Below are 20623 nucleotides of genomic sequence, written 5' to 3'. Positions count from 1 at the left end.
CCCATAAAGCTCTCCAATATAAGTGTCAGAAATTCCTATGGTGTATGACTGAATTTAAAATTTAAAAGGGTTCTAGTTCACATTTTTGAGATATTATAGGTTTGGATTAATAAATGTCTTGTTTAAAAAAAGTCATTGTTTCGTGTAGTTTTCCCCCTTCCTGTTGCCTCTTCACTTTTTGACATAAAACAACAACATTAATAACTATTTTGCCGTTAACTGAGAATCCTGATTTAGCTAGGCTGGAACAGTTTCCCCAGTTAGGTCTAGTCAGGAACTTTAAGGCCCTAGCTCATGCTTGGATGAAAGATAATATGCTTTTATTGGCTGAGTTAGCCCTACCTGGCAAAGCAACACATTACTTTGAGAGCAGAGCTATAGTTCTTGCTAGCAGGCATTACACGACACAGATGTGAGCAGCTCTAATGAACATATAGTGAAAGGGGCTTCATTCCTGTCTTGTCTAGTACTTCCCCAAAAAAACATCCTGTTAGGAATGCATACTTTTTTCCCCAACTTGTAGTCATAAAAAGAGACAGAAGGGACAGGGGAAGGTGAATGGAAAACCTAGGCATGCTGGTTAGCCCAGGTCACTGTTCTCTGGGCACCCACTCCACGACCCAGGCAGAGAACTGGGAGCATTTTTTAGCATCATTTCACACCTTGCCTCCCTGTCTTCCTTTAGGACATGAGGTTGCTGCCCCTTTAGAAATGCTGACCTAACTAACTTTCACAGCAGGATTTGACCTACATGCTAAGTTACACCTCAGTTTAAATCCACTTGGCAAAGCTCCCAAGGGCTTCATTGGTTCAAGATCCTGCTCTAAGACCTGTTTACATGACAGCTGAATAGGCTTCTGTTTTTCCAGGAGCTTTCTGTTAGTGGTGTTGAAAGGGAAGCAGAATTACAGCACTCCTAGTCATTAAAATAGAAGGTGTGAAAGCGAAGGCATGCCTGAAGGCAGTGGGAGATCATCACTAGCATGGGCAGGGTTGTGGAGAAGCTGTAGAATTCAACTGGGAAAGAATCACGTGAAGGAAAGGGTTGTTCTGGTGAAACATCTGAATAGGTTTATGCTTCTCTACTTCACCACAAACAGCAATTCAAAATACTTGGAAGAGATTTAAGTGGAGTTGTGGTGAAACAGAAAGCTATTAGGTATTCTTGAAATCCAGAAATGGTTGTGAAGGAGTTGAGAATAAAGAATATCATCAGGTTTGGGTTCTTCTAAGTAGAAGATTCTTGCCACATTTAATAATTTCTTTTTTCAGATTTTGAATGTTCTCTCATAATTTATAGGGCTGTTTCACTGGTCTGAAATCTTGCCTTCTGACTGCCTTGTAAACACCTGTTTTGCTGCTTATTTGAAAACAGATGGGAATTTCTTTGCTCATTTACTCCACCTATTTTTGCCTTCCTGCAGTGGATGATACAGTGGTTGCTATTCCCTATGGAAGCAGGCAAATTCGCCTTGTGCTGAAAGGACCCGATCATTTATGTAAGTAGAATAAGTTAGTCTACATTTGTTTAAGAAAGCCTTGTTAACCCGCAGTGCTCTGTTTACACTGTGGTCTCTGGTTTTCCTCTCTAAGATCACTGATTTCAACACAGGGATGAGTCCTGCCCTCAGAAGCTCTCCTCAGACTCAATTACATCAGTGGTACATACTTTTCAGAGCAAAACCTGACCAACATTGCAGAATCCTTTGCCCCTCCATAATTTTTCAGTCATTTCTGCTTGCTTATCCTGTGGTAGACTCACTTGGTGCCAAGTGCTTTTATTTAAAAATTATAAAATATATACCACTGAGTGAAGAAATGTTGAGGACACTAAAGTATAAGCTTCCCTACAGCTGAGCTTTGCCATCAAACTGCTGATGACTTTAACATGTTTCAGATATGATAATCTCTCTCACTCCTGTAGATGCACACACACACATCCACACATGCACACACATACAGAATCACAGTCTAAAGATCAGAAACCGCTTGCATAAGTCAAACCATGGTCCTTAGTAGTCATATTGCTCCGAAGAGTTAAGACCACTGAGTGCTGTTAGCCTGTGACTTGGTGGCTATAACACTTCCCTGCTCCATCTGACAGGAAGCTATGTATCCCAGCAGCTGTATATCCCTTTTCTTTGCTGGGAGAAGAATCTCAGGGTTTGAGAATACTCTGGGAAAGCTGAAGGTAAATCCATTTATTCTGTGAGTAGAAATTCCTTGCATACCCCTGTCTTACCTTGCAATGTAGTAGCTGCTCACAAGCTGCTCCTTTTTTCATCAGCAGCAAATGAACAGTAGAGTTGGTGAATGGGATTTACTGTCAGAAAAACCACAAACTATACTGCATAACCTCTCAGAAGCACAAATTATTGTAAGATAAGTAGGGCTCCATTTCTCCTTTTCCAAAAGAAAATAGGACTTTTCTGTAGCACAGACCAGATAAAGTCCTTTGTGTTTGTCAGTGTAAATACAAACATTAGTGTCAGCAAGGAGGTAAAACACAAAATCATTCCCACTCTCTAGATTTCTTTCATCCAAAGAACTTACACTGAGTGGCAAAATAAGGGGTGGTTTATCAGCCCTGTTCTGTACTCACTGCTGGTGTCGAGAAAGCAGTGGGCATGCCATAACCTTTTAATGGTTCTTTAGATTTAGAGCTGTGTTATCAGCAAATTACAGGTTATAAACTAAGAAAAAATATATTATGTTTTTCTTAAAAGTTCAAATGCTGCCTGTACTTCAGTTTTAAGTGGCCCTTTGGATATTCCTGAGCTGTTTCAGTATGGTTCTTATTATTTTCCCAGTAAATGATTTGCAGTCTTCCTTTCTCTGCTGTCTTCTTTTCCAGTATAGATGTTCTCTCCCAAGGTAGAAAACTTTTCTACTAGTATTATTTTTCCAGTGAAATTGAGCTATAAGATAGCTTAGAGAGAAATGAGAATTTAGCAAGAGAGATTGATCTAAAACTGTCTTCACTTAGGCCATATCACATTTCAGGACAAAAAGATTTGAATCAGTGAGGTCTGCCTGAGTCACTGGTTGAGATTGAGATTAACTGCCCTGTGTAAACATTAGTAAGTCCAAATACATGTATTTCTTGTTTCAGATGTCTCCATGAATCTTTCTGTTCACCCATCAAAGGATTTTATATATGTATCATCTACAATCACTTGGTGGGGAGGGAGTATTTTGCCCTGTGAACTTTGGTTGTGGGAGAAATCAACATGAGGCTGATTATATATATATGTTTTAAAACCAGCTTTATCCCTGATGCATGCAGCCTTGTCTAGAAATAAATATATGGCCAAGCGAATCACAAAGGAAGAAACTAGTCTCACTGAAAACCAAGGAATTCATTAATACAGAGCAAATTCTTAGTGTACTGTCTCAGCAACTTCCTTCATGAATTAATTCCCATGACCCATCCCTAAAAGCAGTCTAATTACTGCAATTATCTTTTTCCCCCAATTAACAACTTAATAAATGCTAATAAAAATGTTTCTCCCATTTACTGTCTTTGAAAATACGATTCCATCACAGATTACTAGTATGTCCCCATATAATTCAGATTTTGCCTTAGATGCCTCTCTATGTGGGAGAAGATTTGTACATAATTTCACAAATACATGTGAAAGGACTACAATGGACTTGCCATCCATGATGAAAGGCATTGTCACTTTGAAATAATAGTTTACTGGTAAATGTTCTGTGAAGCATAATCTGGAGTTGGTGGGGAGGCTAGCTCGATGGAACAGATCTTTCTGACTTGATTTCCATTTAATAAATCACTTAATATCTTTATCATGATTTAACAATCAGAAGAAATTGTTGCTACCAAAGAGTATCTGAATTAATCCACTTTTTCGGAGCTGTGAATGCAGAAAGAGCTGGAGGGAGAGCTCAGGTGAGTTCAGTACTCACCTTCCCCTCCTGCTCCACTGGGATGGATCACACTACTTCTGGAGAGGAGTCAGGATTGCTGTCATACTGATCTTTCTTTCCTGGATGTCTTGCTTTCAGTTAGTTGTCTATCACAGCAACATGTGGTTAATGACCCACCTTTGAACTGAAAGAGGGAACAGCGACTTAATAAAGCCAGCACTCATGGGTGAACATCTGAGTTATGCTCCACATAGAACCATGACTTACTCAGAGTGACTTAAATGACAGCAAATATACCTGATAAGGAATGGATTAAGATGTCTTGGAAGAGAGTAAAGGCATGGCCTATGGGTGAAGAGGTGAATGTAGAGCTAGAAATCTAAGGGTTGAACAAAGCCAAAAAAAAAAACAAAAGAAGAAGGAAAAAGAAAAGTAAAGCATGGGAATGTGAATAAATTCTGGAAAAGAACAAAAAAGTTGGATTATCACTAATTTAGGAGGCAAATCTGCACCACCACTACTTTGTCTTGGTTTTCTTTTTCTGCTCTCACTTCCCTTTACCTTAAGCCATGTTGCTCTAGTTTCCTGATAATTTTTTTCTATTTGTCAGATTTAGAAACCAAAAGTCTCCAGGGTGTGAAGAGTGAAAACAGCCTCAGCTCCACAGGCTCCTTCCTAGTGGACAATTCTAGCATCGACTTCCAGAAGTTTCCTGACAAGGAGATACTAAGAATATCTGGGCCTCTCACTGCAGACTTCACTATCAAGGTGAGGATCATTGATCATTGACTCTTAAAGCAACATACATTAAGACAGGTTTCATTAGAAAAATTAAAGACTTTTCTAGATCTTAATTTTCCAGTATACATTTACCACAAAGCTTAGTCTAGGGTCGCTTTTGAACTCTACATGAAATTCTTTATAGCTAATATCTGATGAAAGCCTCATTGGACACTCCTCAGGAAAGAGACTGAGTTTATGCCAAGAAAGGCATACCCAAGGTATGCCCTAAAGAGAAAAGATGAACTTATTACAAGAAAAAGCAGACAGCTTTCTGTGTATAAAGCTGAGGTACATATAAATCAATAATATGCAGCTTGCTTTCTCTGTGACAAGCAAAAAGAAAGTCTGTATCTTTGGCCCATAATTTGTGGCATTTATGCTAGTGTAATTGCACTGAAGACTGTAAGAGAGGGGAGAATGAGGTCCCCAAGCTCCAAAATAAATGGGATGACTTTGCTTAGGAAATGGTGTCATTTCAAAGTTCTGCTTTGTGTTGCACTGGCAATAAGAATAAAATTGTTTCCTCCCATTAGAGCATTTCTATTCTTCCAGGTAATATAAAACACATTGCTGGAAGCAGTGCACACATTCTGTGGGAAAACACACGTAAAAAAATGAACATTTGGGAATTACAATGAAATAAATCCTTTTCCAGTAGGTCCAAGGAACTTGAAGGATTTCAGCTGTAAAACTGTAAAACCTGTATCATATCCAGGACTATATAAATTTTACCCCATGGACCCCAGAGGCAGATGACATTTGCTTTAACCTAGAGCTGATGGCAGCTAGAAGTTTGAACAGTGAATTGGAAAATGCAGTAAGTGATTGGGTTGAAATAAGTTGAGCTTGTTGGACTGGAATGGTTAGCTCAGGTGATAGCAGAGCCCTGTAGACTGTCCCCTACCCATCGTGGTATGTTAGGAGCATAAAAGGCAAGCTGAAATTATCAGGACTGGTTCACAAGGAGAAGCCTGACCTGAAGAATACGTTCTTTTCTCTTTGAAGGTCATAATGAAAATACCTTAATTAAACAGATCCTGGCCAATTCAAAATGTCTAAAAGCCTTTTACCTGTGTTACAGATGATATCCAGATTATGAACTTAGTGCAATGTAAGCAATATTGCTTACTTTGCATTATTTGTGCTGTCTATGAATTTAAGGCATCTTGGTTGGTTAGCACATACCTGTTGGGGACAGCTGGTAGTGTAGACCAATGGCCCTGAAACGGTAACAGGAGGGTTGGACTGTGTTCCTGGTATTTCTACTGTTACCTTTTGACAGAGAAAATACCTTTATTGCTTGTGCTTGCATTTCCTTCTCTATCAAAGCAAAGTAGGAAGCACTAATTAAATCAAAGGCAGTACCCTACTTGTGTGATGACTCTCTGGCCAATATGAGTGTACAAGCTGGCTAGGAATGGGCAGAACAGACACTGCTGAGTTGAGATTAAACTGTTTTAATAGTTTTGCTGTGTGTTTTCACCTTTTGAAAATCAGACTAGCATGCTCAGCAGGTATTAATTTATTGACTTATCCTCTGTCTTAAGTAGATACAGAAAAATGCACAAACAAAACCCCTGTTCAGAGTTGTAGGATCTTTTCTAAGATTAGCATTAGATTTTGCTTTGGATAAGGTACTTACAGATTTCTTGCATTTGAATCACATTGAGTTTTTTTAATAAACAGCTATGGAAGGTACTTTAGAAGGTACTTCATGCAACAAGGATATTATTCTATGCTATTTAATTATTTTTCTAACAAAATATTTTAGCTTCTGGATATTTCATTTGTTAGTTTTTGTCGGATATAGGAATGTACATAGAAGTAAGGCTAATACAGGAGTACCCAAATGCATACAAACTCTCAGTTATGTCAGACTTAGCAACTTATATATATAAGTATATAAGTTATATACTTATATACTTAGTATAGCCATGACTATTTTGCCTTCAGTTTGTGAAGGGGAAGTACTTTTCTTTAGAAAATCAGCTGAAAGGCTTCTCTGTAGTATTAGCAAGTTTTCCTTACAAAGTGGGACCTCTTCGGGTGTCAAGATTTACTTTCCTGGGACAAGGCAGTTTTTACACAAACAGACCTAGATGAATTTGTAGATGTAGAAGAACTCTAGTTTTAGGATCATTGTCTCCAGAATGACTGTTATAATCCTTTTCAGTTGACCTTGAATGCTCTTATTCAGAGAGGTCAAGTTAAACACCTGAATATAATTCAGAAATAGAAACTCAATGTGGGAGTTGGCATTTAAGTTTCTTTATAGGTGACACAGAGTGCTTTAAATTTGAAAGAAGAAACCTCATGCTGTTCCTGTAGGAGCTGAATCGTGTAATTGCTAGGTTTCTTGACTTTGTAATAGTGGTACATTCCTCATGAGCTAAACTCTTGGCAATCTTTTCACAAGGTAAGTACATGGTAAAAACAATTCAGTAAAACAGCTCTTTAAAAAAAATAAAGGAGTTATCACAAAATGAGAGAAGGACTCAAGTTTTTAATGTTCTTATTTCTTATACGGATAGTTTGAGAATTACAAATTTCCACTGTAAACTTTTAATGTTTGAAAGGCAGAAGCCCCGGAAAAGATGTCAGCAAACCTAAATTTCACTTGAATTTTGTTCCTAAATTCTGAGGATTTCCCTGTTTTGATGTTTTTTTATACAAAATTCTGATTTACATGAATAGAAGAAAAAATGTCATATTTGATAAAATCCTGGTGAAATGATGGTCAGTTTCACTTGGAAATCTTTCTGGCTGACATGGTGATCCAGAGAACAGAGCAGTATCATCACACAGGGGGACTTGCCTTTTATTGGCAGAGCTGCCACTGATCTGCTGCATCGCCAAGGTCACATATTTATCACATATTCACCTGCCTGTGCTTAAGTTTCCTCTGTGAATACTGTCCATTTCAGACATGAAATGGAGAAACTTGGAGTGACCATTCATGTCATACGCCTGTACTCCTTTGGGCGGGATGAATCAATACTGTCAGATGGGGTCTGCACCTGATAATGTGATGCTGACACTAACCACCAGTTGACTATTCAAAGCAATCAGCCCTGTAAATATGAACAACCTGAGTTACAGGCTCGCTGAAACAGCCGGTAGGAATTGCCAAGGAAGTGTTAAGGCCGGCAAAGCACAGCATTTCAGGGTTTGTTTTACAGGCTGTGGTTTTCACATACCTAGGGCCCTAGCCCTGTGGCTGAGGTGTGAGGCAGAAAAGACTAGTGGGTTTAAAACAGGGTCTAGCAAAGGGTGTGCCCAGGCTTGGGGATGGTTTGGAGGAGAAAGCTGTTGGCCTAGATATAGACTAGACCAGGTTTATGTTGGTTTTCAATACCTGGTATCAAGATGAAGGTTTGTTTTCAGGACCTGCGTGGACCAACAGCTTTACATCAGGGTTGCGCAGGGCTGTATCAGATAAATGTTTGTCTGGAGGCTGTTAGAGGTTCTTGGATTAGGAACAGATTTGTGTTGATGTTGTCTTTTCTAATGCTAGGGCTGACAAGCTTTGGTTAAGGGATGCTGCCAGAAGAAACTGTCTGGCTCTTTTGTTTTGTTTTGTTTTGTGCTGGTGTCTGGGGTGCTGCTGGCTAATTTTGAAATGGTGCAGTCTGGGTTACCTTGAGCAGAGTTACTGCTGAGATCAGGATTTTGGTCACCAATTGTCCAAGAAGTCATAAGAGAGTTCAAAACTGAATGCTAAGTTACACAGGTCACTGGAGCTAGCCAGACAATTCTTATCTCAGTTGTGATCTAGCAGTGGCAGAAACTTCTGGTGAGAGAAATGCATTTGATTAGAGTCCAGGTTAAGAAAAGAAAATAAGGCTGGGGCTTAGCCTAAGCTTCCTGGGACTTGCAAGGACATGCAGGAGAGAATGCAGGTACAGGCAGCCAGCTGGCAGAGTGGTTGATGGGCCTTGTCAGGCTAGGGCCAGGGCTGGATTAAATAATCACTTTTGAACAGGAGCGTTCAGTGATTTACCATGTGGAATGAAATAAGAAATTACTTTAATACTCGCTTTAGGGAAGAGGCCAAAAGTTGCAAATCTGCTCTAGCAGCAAGGACCTACTGTTCATGGCTAGCTTATTGTTGAATTTTAGAGACATTACCATACAAGGATTTGGGGTGATGACAGTAAGGGTCTTCTGTGTAATTTAGTTCTGATGCTAGCAAGTTTCCAGAGGAGGTTTTGCCTCATATTTTGGAGAACTGTGCAGGTCAGGCAGGAAGTGGTGAAGGATCTAGTCTTGGAAGCACTGGCAAATCAGGGTTAGGATGGTGCTCCTGGGAATAGATGAGCTAGAATCAAGGCTGAGTGCACAGAAATAATAAGAGTTAAGGTTTCATTGTGACTGAGACAAGTTTTGTGTTATCAAGGTCAAATGGCTGAAACACTTTGCTTAATCTAGAAGAGACCATTGGAATACAGTTCCTTTATCATAAAACAATGCTACCTCTTCAGAAATACGTCTTCCTGAGGTCATGACTGTAGAGTGCAGATTGGACCTACCTGGAGGTGTGTCTGTAACATGATCTGTGTCACTAGCTTTTATTAACTTATGTTGGCAATCAATACTTTTTTTTTTTAGCAATAGTCCTAAAAATCACACCTGATCTCCAAAAAAACCCACAATTGTAATAATTTCTAGGTCAAGCTTACAAGTAATGACAAGTTTGAAAAGACACTTCATAATTATTTATCTTGAGTAGATCTTGGGACAAGTTCAGAAGAATTCTACCCTTTTCCTCCTATTTTGGCAGATGTGGTAAAATTGATGGAAAGCGATGTAGCAGTCTTCTTGAAAACATACAGATTCTATTTCATATCTACAGGGTTTTTTTAATGTTCAATACAAATTATTTCTATTAATAGTTCTTAGAACATGGTCATTCTCTGAACTAGTGTATTTCATCCATAAGTACATTGGAGCTGCCATACTAGGTCAAGCAAAAAGTCTGCTTCACTCAGGTTTCTGTTTCAGAGAGGAACTAGTTTCAGGTACTAAAAGAGAGAGTACAGGAAAGTGATAAAAGCTATCCACTGCTTGCAGACCCTCTTTCTTGACCCTCATGTTGCATCTGTACTATTGTGTCTAACGTCTCAAAGGAACCAGTCTTCAAGAATTTCTATAGGCCTTTTTGTGTTATATTTGCCTTTCTGAAAAAATTTAGCTCATGGAAGGAGTTCCACAATGAACTATGCAGTGTATAAAATAAGGAATTAGTCTTATTTTTAAACCCTTGGTGCAATATTTTCACTGATTCTTTCTGGTTTTCCCACTCTGAGAAACATGAAATCATTACTACCATTTACCCCTTTTCTTCATTACTTCTATATTTGAGATCTCCATCATCATAATTTGCCTCTTTCCTAGGGTCCTCCTTTATTTAATCTTTATGTCTATGAAAGATGATCCAGATAAGGGTTATCCTTATTTGCCTTCTCTGTCCCTTTTCTGGTTCCATTGTGGTTATATATTCATAATTTTTATAATATACATAAATATTTTAGTTCTGACTAATATTTAAATGTATTTTGAAAATATCCATTTCCTATGTGTCATTTAATAAAATGCATTTAAAGTATTTAATATGTATTTAATATAAATCTATTAATTATATGATATGTAAATACATATGTTGAGAAAGAATCAACTACACATAATGATCAGGACACAAATGTATTTATTTTGTGTAATGTTCTCCCCTTTTTCCTCCCTCTCTATAATAATTCTGTTAATCATTTTAACTGCTGCTGCACACTGAGCTGATATTTTCAGAGGAACCCTGGACCTGCTCTTTACAAACAGAGGAGGACCGGTGGGTGATATGTTGGTCAGAGGACATCTTGGGCATAGCGATCATGACATGATAGAGTTTTCAGTTCCCGAAGAAGCAAGGAGGGAGATGAGCAGAACTGCAACCTTGGAGTTCCAGAGGGTCAGCTTTGGCCTGTTTAGGAGCCTTGTCAACAGAGTCCCTTGGGAGACACACCTGAAAGACCAAGGGGTCCACAAAGGCTGGACGTTCTTCAAGAAGGAAGTCTTAAAGGTGCAGGAGTGGGCCATTGCTATGTGCCGAAAGATGAACTGGTGGGGAAGAAGACCAGCCTGGCTAAACAAAGGGCTTTGGCTGGAACTTGGGGGGAAAAATAAAGTTTCCCCCCTTGGGAAGAAGGGGCAGGCAACTCAGGACTATAAGGATGTCACGAGGCTATTCAGGTAAATGGAAAGGTGAAAGCCCAGATAGAACTCAGGCTGGCCACTGCTGTAAAAGATAACAAAAAATGTTCTTACACATACATTAGAAAAAGAAGGAGGGTCAAAGGTGATCTGCATCCTTTATTGGATGTGGGGAAGGGAACATTGCCACAAAGGATGAAGAAAAGGCTGAAGTACTTGCTGTTTTCTTCACCTCAGCCTTTAATAGTAAGGCCAGTTACCCTCAGCGTACTCAGCCCCTGAGCTGGAAGGTGGGGACGAGGAGCAGAACGAAGTTCCCATAGTCCCAGAGGAAATGGTTAGTGACCTGCAGCTCCACTTGGACTCTATGGTGCTGGATGGGATCCACCCTGGATGGGATCCACCTGAGGGTTAGTGAGGGAGCCGGTGGAGGAGCTGGCCCAGCCACTGTCCATCAGTTATCAACAGTCCTGGCTAACCAGGTAGGTTCCAGAAGACTGGAAGTTAGCCAGTGTGACACCCATCTACAGGAAGGGCAGGAAAGATCTGGGAAATGACGGGCCTGTCAGCCTGTCCTCGGTGTTGGGTAAGGTTACGGAGCCAATAACCCTGAGCACCATCATAGAGCACGTGTGAGGACAATCAGGGGATGAGACTGAGCCAGCATGGGTTTATGAAAGGCAGGTCCTGCCCAATGAACCTGATCTCCCTCTAAGACAAGATGACCTGCCCGGTGGATGAGGGAAAGGCTGTGGATATTGTCCACCTAGACTTTAGTAAAGCCTTTGATACTTTCTCCCACAGCATTCTCCTGGAGAAACTGGCCCCTCATGGCTGGGATGGGTGTGCTCTATGCTGGGTTAAAAGCTGGCTGGACAGCCTAGTCCAAAGACGGTGGTGAATGGTATGACATCCAGCTGGCAACTGGTCACAGATGGTGCTCACTAGGGCTCAGTATTGGGGCCAGTCCTGTTTAATGTCTTCGTCAGTGATCTGGATGAGGGGATTGAGTACACCCTCAGTAAGTTTGCAGATGACACCAAGTGGTGTCCCACCAAGGGGAGTGTTGACCTGCTGGAGGGCAGGCAGGCTGTGCAGAGGGACCTGGGCAGGCTGGACCGATGGGCCGAGGCCATTCCTGTGAGGTTCAACAGGGCTCAGTGCCAGGTCCTGCCCTTGGGTCACAGCAGCCCCACACGGCGCTACAGGCTGGGGCAGAGCGGCTGGAAAGGGCCTGGTGGGAAAGGGCCTGGGGGTGCTGGTCCACAGCCGGCTGAGAGTGAGCCAGCAGTGTGCCCAGGTGGCCAAGAAGGCTAAATAGCATCCCAGCTTGTATCGGAAGTAACATGGCCAGCAAAACCAGGGCAGCGATTGTCTCCTCGTACTTGGCACTGGTGAGGCTGCAGTTTGAATGCTCTGTTCAGTTTTGGGCCCTTCACTTCAAGAGGGACATTGAGGTGATGGAGTGTGTCCAGAGAAGGACAAAGAAGCTTGTGGACAGTTTGGAGCACAAATCTTACAAGGAGCAGCTGAGAGAACTGGGTTTGTTTAGCCTGAGGAGAAGGGTGCTGAGGCAGGACCTTAATGTCCTCTACAACTACCTGCAAAGAGGCTGTACACAGGTGGGGTGGGTCTCTTCTCCCATATAAATATCACCAGGACAAGAGGAAAAGTTACACCAGGGGAGGTTTAAATTGGATGTTAGGAAAAAATTCTTCACCAAAAGGGTGATCAAACATTGGAACAGGCTGCCCAGGGAGACAGTGCAATCACCATCCCTGCAAGTGTTTAAAAAGTGCATAGATGAGGTGCCTCAGGACATGGTTTAGTGGTGGACTTGGTAGTGCTAGGTTAATGGTTGGACTTGATGACCTTAAAGGTCTTTTCCAGTCTAAGTGATTCTATGATTCTATACCCGTAACAACCCTACTACCATTCTGAATAGCACTAGTTAATGTGGAGGACATTTTCCTGTATAATTAGGGTATATAATTGTTTTCCCTCATAGGCATTATTTCTGTTTTACTGAACCTGAATTTAGTCTGCCAAAGCTCCAACTGCTTTTACAGACAGTTTCAGTTTAGCTATGATTCATAAGTTTTTTCATTAGCAAACTTGGTCAGCTTGTAGTTGACCCTTTACGCTTTCATCAGTGGGTGTGTAGCTAACAACTCATGCCCTGGCACACAACCCTGAGGGATTCCACTGGTCCTTCATCCATTGCAAGAACAGGGTATAGGACTGTTCTCTGTTACCTAGTCATCAGTCCATGGAAGGATCTTCTTAACTCATGTGAACTTTGCCTGGGACCTTTGGAGCGAGACCTAAAAGAAAAGTGGTATCTAAACTACCTTTATCAGTGTCGCTTGTGAATCTTTGGCAAAGCAGACCACAATGTTTGGGAAGTATCACCCATTGCAGGGACCTGTCTTTGAGTTCTGTTCTTCATTTTCATTCTATCTACTGACCTCATAACAGAGGTAGAGATTACTGATTTGCAGTTTCATGCATTACTCATGAAGCCCCTTCTAAAAAATGTTGTTAAAATTTTCTATCTATTTTCCTGTGGTCAGGAAAGGTCAGGAAAGGCAGCTTGTTCAAGGAAATAAGCTAAATGTGATCATACATAATTTGCATTCCTGTGCTTTTCAAAGAGTACATGATCTGAAACTACTGGGTGGATGCTGCTTGGATCTGGAGATGTGTTACTGTTAATCTTACATACTTTAAAATACTGCTGATCTGAAATCTACTGTCAGGTTTTAATTTTAGGCAATAAAGACACTTTCTTAGACATGTTATTGTCTATTCCTCTGACAAATTGTTCTCTATAATTTTTCCTTTTCTTTTTCTGCAACTTTTTTTCTGGTATCATGTATAAATTCCCCAAGCCTATCTATTTCAAAAATCAGTCAGTTTTAAGTACTGTGAAGCTTTGATACCTACCTTATTCAGTTTTCACCATTTTAACAAATTCTTTTTTGTCAAACATTGCCTTTTTGTTTTGTTAATTTTATTTTTATACAGTATCTATCACAATAGGATCCTAATTTTTATATTAATTTCTTAGGTATTGTCATGATTAAACTAAGTTTAATAAATATTTTGTGCTGGAGATTAAGGTGGCTTACTCAAACTTGAATTTTCTTACCTTGGGAACATGTTGCTGGTGGTGAAATGGTCTTCCCATAGATGAGAGGGGTGTTATGGGGAGTACCCACAGAAGAGACACAGCTGGGCTGGCTTTTGTGTATTTGGGGTTCCCTTTGCTTCTGTTGAATAACTTTTGGTCTTCTCATTTGTTGCGTTTAGTAGTGGATTCTGTACAGGTTATCATAGCTGTTATACTGATACAGCAGCTCTGTTGCTGCCAGCTATCCTAGCCAGTCCATTGCACTCATTTTCTGTTTTGTTCTTCCTTTGGGAAGAAGGATGAAATTTGAAAAAGATTTGGACCTTCTATAGATTTTGGGTTTGGCTTTGTGAGAAATTGTGTCTAAAGGCATTTTAACAGTCATCCTATCACCTAAAGAAACATAGTGTAATCCAGGATAGGGGCATGGTGAGCAAGTTCAATTGAGACATGTTTTGTAAAGCATGTAAAGTGGTGGTAACGTAATTTCACAGTGGTTTCTCTGGCTGATTTAGAGACTGAATTGAGAAGCAACAGACAGAGCTGTCTTCCATATACAGACAACCCAACATCAAGCTGATCCAACACAGGACTATCATAATCAAGGGACATGAATGCATAAGTGGACAGTAGATGTTTCCTGGAGCTCAAAGGCAGAGCTCTTTCCACCATTCCATGGGAATTAAAGGGCAAGCTCAAAGGAATTACGGTGTAGTCCTGTATTATGGACAGTATACTTGAAAGCCTTCAACATCTCTCATGATTTACATTTTTTTTAACTTTTTATATTATTTGCTTATGAAATTATTTTCCCACAAAAATATCTGGTTCCCATTTCTGTTTCATGAACAAATTGTGAACAGCAACAAATTTCTTGCACATCGTCCTTTTTCAATGTAAGCTATCGCTGCATACAAACAGGAATATTAAAGCACTCTAAGTAAAGAAGGGAAAGCTGACCTGAAAAGCACAAAATTACATATGCCACATGAGGATAGTTCTCCATGCCCTCATGCCTGATTTCTTTCTATGTTACTTAGAAGACTTCAACGTTGAATTTCTCATTAATAAATCACACCTAATGATTAGGGATTTTGTACATGCAGAAAGCATTTGTAATAATAACATGGAAAAATCCATTAGAACTATTTTAATAAGCATGGTGGCATGGAGCTAGATCTTAACATACCAGATCAAATTTCATAAGACAAAAGACAGTATGCAATAATAATTCCCTCGCCCTGTCTCCAGTTTGGGACACACAAAGAGAGAAATGATGACTTACCTCCTCCCGCAACACACTATTTCATAAAATGAGAACACCTCACTGAATACACTTTTCATGGTTTAACCCAACAGTTGACATCACTGATAATTGCTCAGTTATCACTGCTGGTCATAAACTGGTGATTAAATTTCACAACTGCCCGAGTAAGGTTAGTGCAGTTTTGTAAGCCAAAGCATGTGTTCTTCAGTGAACATAAACAAGCTGTTCAGGCATATGCTGCCAAAGCCAAGCATGAAAGGACTGGGCTTTGGAGTACCTTCCTTGCTTGTTTGTTTTCATGTGAACTAATCAAATTTGGGGCTATAGGAAAAACACCACAATACAAAAGTGAAGTTAGATGCTGCAGTCTCTTTGTCACCAGACAGATCAGAATAATTCAAAAAGATTATGCTGCTTTTGTGTTTGAATTATGCCATCTGTTGTTTTCATTCAGCTTTCTGTGGATATCCCCAAAACCAATACTGCATTTTATCAGCCCAAACTCACCTGAGCAATAGCCTGTGCCTCTGTTGCAGCACTCCAGATAGTCATTTACAAAATCAATTAAAAAAAACCAGGTACCAGCAATGATTTTTTTTTTTCAAGATCTTTCTACAAGAAAAAATGGTATATCTCTGTTGCTAGTGACTATAGGCTAGACCGTTAATTTTGGTGGATAGTCTGAGGACTCGAATTTTAACTAAATCTTTATAAGACTGGTGATAACCTCTTGGGTCTTACAAAGTGGTGAGGGCTGCTGTGATGTTCAGAATACTCCAAACTCTCCTGAAACTGAAAGGAAATCAAGGATAATGTCTAGGACGTTACAATGCACAAACACAGGGCTGAGTGCTCTTCAAGATCTGAATACTTCTGCTGTTTTCTATTAACAAATTTAGACAGAATTTGATTTGCAAACATAATGAACAATTGCCATTTTTTCTGGTTCAGTGACCTAAGGATGCAAAACTCACTGTTGGTTTAAGGACTAAAGTTTCTCAAGTATTGACCATCAGTTTTTGAAACTCTGGCATTTCTTATAGCTAGCAGGCTGTTGCAACTACTGTAAGGGTAAAAAAATCCACCATACTCCAAAGCTGAGTATTTCAATATGTGGAAGTTGGCCCTGTGCAACAAAACCAGGACATTTATTAAAGCATTTAGCTATCAGGTCTCACTTTGAGTTTTGCAAGGCTCAAGCAGCCGCTGATATTTTCTTCTGGATCAAGATCTTAGCTTTAACAAACTGTCAAACAAAATCAAAAAGAAATTTTTGCTGTGTGGAATCACCATACATTGTTCCTTTTCTGCTTACAGTACCCCTTAAAAAAACAAACAATACTGTGCCTGCTTCTTTCATTTGCTTGTTTTGTATCATTTTAGCTCATGGCTGTGGCTCATTGTAATTCTTTCCCAACTATGTTGTTATCATGACTGTCTAAGTGTCTTCCACATTATGCTGGAAGAGATGTACATCTGTCTTTTCTCTGTGTCAAAAAAGACAGACAATTCTGCAGACATGCAGGAAGTCTGTGGGGAAAGGAACTCTTCTGTCATCCTGATTTTTTTCTTTTTTAATAAGAACTCTTTTCCTCTCCCTTTCCTTTTATAGTAGGCTCTGTGTGAGCTCTTGGTCTGTTCTTCATGATTCACTGAAGACCATAGTGCTGAGTAGATCTTCTGAGTTCAAGAATTACTGATGATCCTTAAAAAACAAAGAGTAAGAGCAGAATTCTCCCCAGTGAATGCTTTTTCTGCACTTTCAGATCAGAGACCTCCCCGAATGGCTTCCAGCACAATAGAACATTTTTCCCAGGAGTGCCAGAGGCTTTCATGAGCCCAGAAAGACCCTTCTGAAGTGTGATTAATGCACCATCCCTGCACAAGGAATTAGATATCCTGTTTCTGACACACAGATTCAAACAATAGTAATCCATGCAAAAGGCCTCCCATTTGCTGAAGAACCTGCATTGCTACAGCTGTATTTTTTTTTCCTGTTGGGAATTTACATCATTGTTTACTCTAATTAGAAAAGGGCAGCCTTAGTCTCAGTGGGCCAGATCTCTTACAGCCATCAACATCTCCTGTGGTATTTTTGCCTTCTTCCTTCTCTTCAAAATATATTTTAATTTGTAATCATGTTTCTGTCCACCTACAGGGGAAAAGAAAACAAACCCAGATTACGCTGTTCAGCTCAATTTGTCATATTTTTGCTCCTGTTTCACAGTCTACTCTTTGATAGTGTCTCTTGGTGTTTGGAAAGAGGAAAGGAAAGGCAGATAGAAAAATGGTGTTTCCAAAACAGGCCTACTTGCTGACAACATGGGAAAAGAAAAAGTAGGCAGAGCTGAAACATTTTAAGCTGCCTGGGAAAAGGAAAAAAACCAACACCAACACCCCACCCCCACCCAAAAAAAAAAAGAAAACAAAAAAACCCAAACAGGGAGGATTACTCCTGGGAACAAGAATACTGACTTGGAGAAGGGTCCATCTTTTCTCATTACTTGGCAGTTTCCTCTCCTGCAAAAGCATCATGCCACTGATGCAGAGGTGCTCAAGCAATGCCAATACACTATGTCTTAGGACAACTGCTCAACTGGGACAGGTTTTTAGTACCAGCATTCCAATTCTTGCATTGCCAGCTGTTCTTGCAAAGGCTTAGAAGTAAAGACAAGGAATACCCTGCAGAGATTCTGAGGTTCCCATAACCATATTAATCAGCACAGCTATCAAACAGGAAGGATTTTTCCTGGGCCAGGTGTAAGTGGTGCTGCTTTAACAATGTGAAGATTTCTTCTCTTACTGTATTCCTTGCACTATAAACGCTTGTTTACAAGGGAAATCCATTCGGCACATGAAGTACTGGAAGCATAGTGAAGCTCAGGTGGCTTAAAAGCTGGCAGTGCTTGTAAGCTCTAAAGACTGTTTTCTGAAAATGCACTTGGCTCCAGCCAAGAGTCCATGCCTGTGGCTAAAAGAAGCATTTTTGCAGCCAAAATAAAGTAAGCAGGACAGCCTTATAATAATGACAGTACCACAAATAAGAATAAAAAAGAGAGCTTGTGGCAGAAACAAAAAGAATTTAAATTAGAGGTTTTATACTTTTGTATTTCTCACAGCACAGCCATTTTTTACTCCAAAGTATCTAACATAATACACAGTCTCAGAAGGTGTTTGGGAAATACCAAAGATCTAAAATCCATGTCAGTGTGTCAGGTATTGGTAGATGATTTTCTGATGGAATAAAGATCAGTCCATATCCTCTGTCCTCATAAAATTATTCAGTAGCTCTAACCATGCATTTACCGTGCATTCATTACTTCAGGACATGGTCTCAGAATGGTCAGAAATGCCACTGACTATGCCTGGAAATTTAGTTGACTGTTTTGCAGCCAAGATTTTGCCACCAGTCTGTGCTCTGTTTTGCGCATTTCATTTTCCTATTGCAACGTATCTCTGGTATTTCATGTAGCTGCAAGATGCATGTGGCAGAATGCTTCGTCCTGGTATTTATGTCAGGTTCACTCTTTGGCATTACATCTTTTTCAGATCCGCTATGCTGGTGCTGCCGACAGTTCAGTTCAGTTTATCTTCTATCAGCCCATCATTCATCGATGGAGGGAAACTGATTTTTTTCCATGTTCAGCATCCTGTGGAGGAGGTAATGAATTACCACTGTATTCCAAAAACAGTCATCTGCATTCAGTACCTGTCCCAGCTGCTGCACTGAGATTTGGACCTTTACAATGGGCAAAATCTGAAAATGAAAGTAGTTACATCTAAATGGAGGGATGTAGCAACAGTGGTAGTAACCTGTAGATTTTTTAGCAACACACCAAGCTCCACACATAAAGTACATTTTGATATCCACATGACTGCATTTAATGCTACAGCTGTCAAATATAAGGGCTGATGGGATCTGGGCCCACTTTGGAATCACAAGATGACTCCATTTGCCCCAGTCCCCACCAGCAGCTTTACCCTCTGAACTGAAACCGAGTGTACAAATCTTGGTGGCCAAGAAATTTCAACCTTTGTTTTGTCTTTTTGCTCTAGGTTTCTGAATTTTTATTTGACCATACTAGTTATCTTTTCTTTCCTACTACATGTGAATTGTTGTTTACTCTGGGCTGTGAAACAGTAGCTGTTATGTTCAAAGGTGCTGATATTTTCAGTTTGCTTTTTACCAAACCAGAACTTAGATGCAAGAGAGAGACAGGAAGAATACCACATCACATATTATTTCTTCCACTGTGCATTGCAGGTTATCAACTAACATCTGCTGAATGTTTTGATCTGAGAAGCAACCGGGTAGTAGCAGATCAGTACTGTCACTATTATCCTGAAAATATCAAGCCAAAGCCAAAACTTCAAGAGTGTAATCTGGATCCTTGTCCTGCAAGGTCAGTCAGCTCTAATTTTAAAAGAAACCGGGCCCTAAAAAAATAAAATAAAATAGGAAGATGTTCTGTTGCTATTGCTTACAGTGTCATTTTGTCTATTCAATTCAACATTTAGTCTATGTAATTCAACCTCTTTCTCATCCTGAGGATGTACTGCATAGAAAAAGACCTCTGTTTAGCATCTCCACATTGCACGGACTGTGATTTGAGGTGGTTGTTTCTTCCCCTCTGATTGTGTTTTGCCTCATTAAACATTATAAAGTGTGAAAAAACTAATTATCCATAATACCATCCCATGATCAACACATGCCTCTTAAGTGTTAGTCAGATGGGAAAAATTCTCTTGGGGTAAAAATGTTGCTGGAGAATGGTTGTCATCGCAATTACAGGCATTATTTTTATGGGTTTTTCACATATTCTCCTTAATAAAAAGCTTACTTGCAGTCATGTCAGCTTGTAAGAATATAAGAATTTGTTCTTACAATTTGTTCTTTGGCCCTGCACAAAAGGCTGCTCTCTGCTCACCTGCCAAACACTCTTCCTTGGAAGATAAATAATAAAAATAGGAAGATCACAGAGTCAGATTTCCCATGTATAAGAAAAAGAACAAAATCACAAAAAGGACCAGTCCTGTGTTGCATAGATTCCCCTGAACTTCAGTAGAAGTCAGTTTGTAGCTGCTTATAAGCTGCAAGCATCTGTTTGTGTAATACAAATTTTTCAGTCCTTTGCTAAAAGATGGTTAAGCACAGCCCAGCAGACATGCATCCAGGGATGCCCTAAAGCCATTAAATTTACCTGCTCCTTTCCCTCTAGATGAGTTTTGTGCCAAGTTTGATTAAGTGCGTTCAAACAAGTGTCACCTCAAAAGTGCTATGGCCCTTCAGATTGTTGGAGGTTGCCATAGAAAAAAGATGTACTGACCAGGAGGAGGATGTTTTATGGACC

At 40.0% G+C, this 20623-nt stretch overlaps 1 protein-coding gene across 1 annotated transcript in view; it reads left to right on the top strand.

Moving 5' to 3' along the window:
* The window catches only part of ADAMTSL1 (ADAMTS like 1), a 191095-nt gene that overhangs the window by 62976 nt on the left and 107496 nt on the right, over positions 1 to 20623 (top strand). The window contains exons 6-9 of the mRNA XM_056325134.1: positions 1425 to 1499; positions 4499 to 4656; positions 18822 to 18933; positions 19537 to 19675. Of these exons, the coding sequence (XP_056181109.1) occupies positions 1425 to 1499; positions 4499 to 4656; positions 18822 to 18933; positions 19537 to 19675 (484 nt within the window). The remainder of the gene's footprint in view (positions 1 to 1424; positions 1500 to 4498; positions 4657 to 18821; positions 18934 to 19536; positions 19676 to 20623) is intronic.

The sequence above is a fragment of the Falco biarmicus genome, chromosome Z, assembly GCF_023638135.1.
Source record: "Falco biarmicus isolate bFalBia1 chromosome Z, bFalBia1.pri, whole genome shotgun sequence".
NCBI lineage: Eukaryota > Metazoa > Chordata > Aves > Falconiformes > Falconidae > Falco > Falco biarmicus.
The sequence above is the reverse complement of the archived record's forward strand: the minus strand, read 5'-3'. Positions and strand labels throughout refer to the sequence as shown.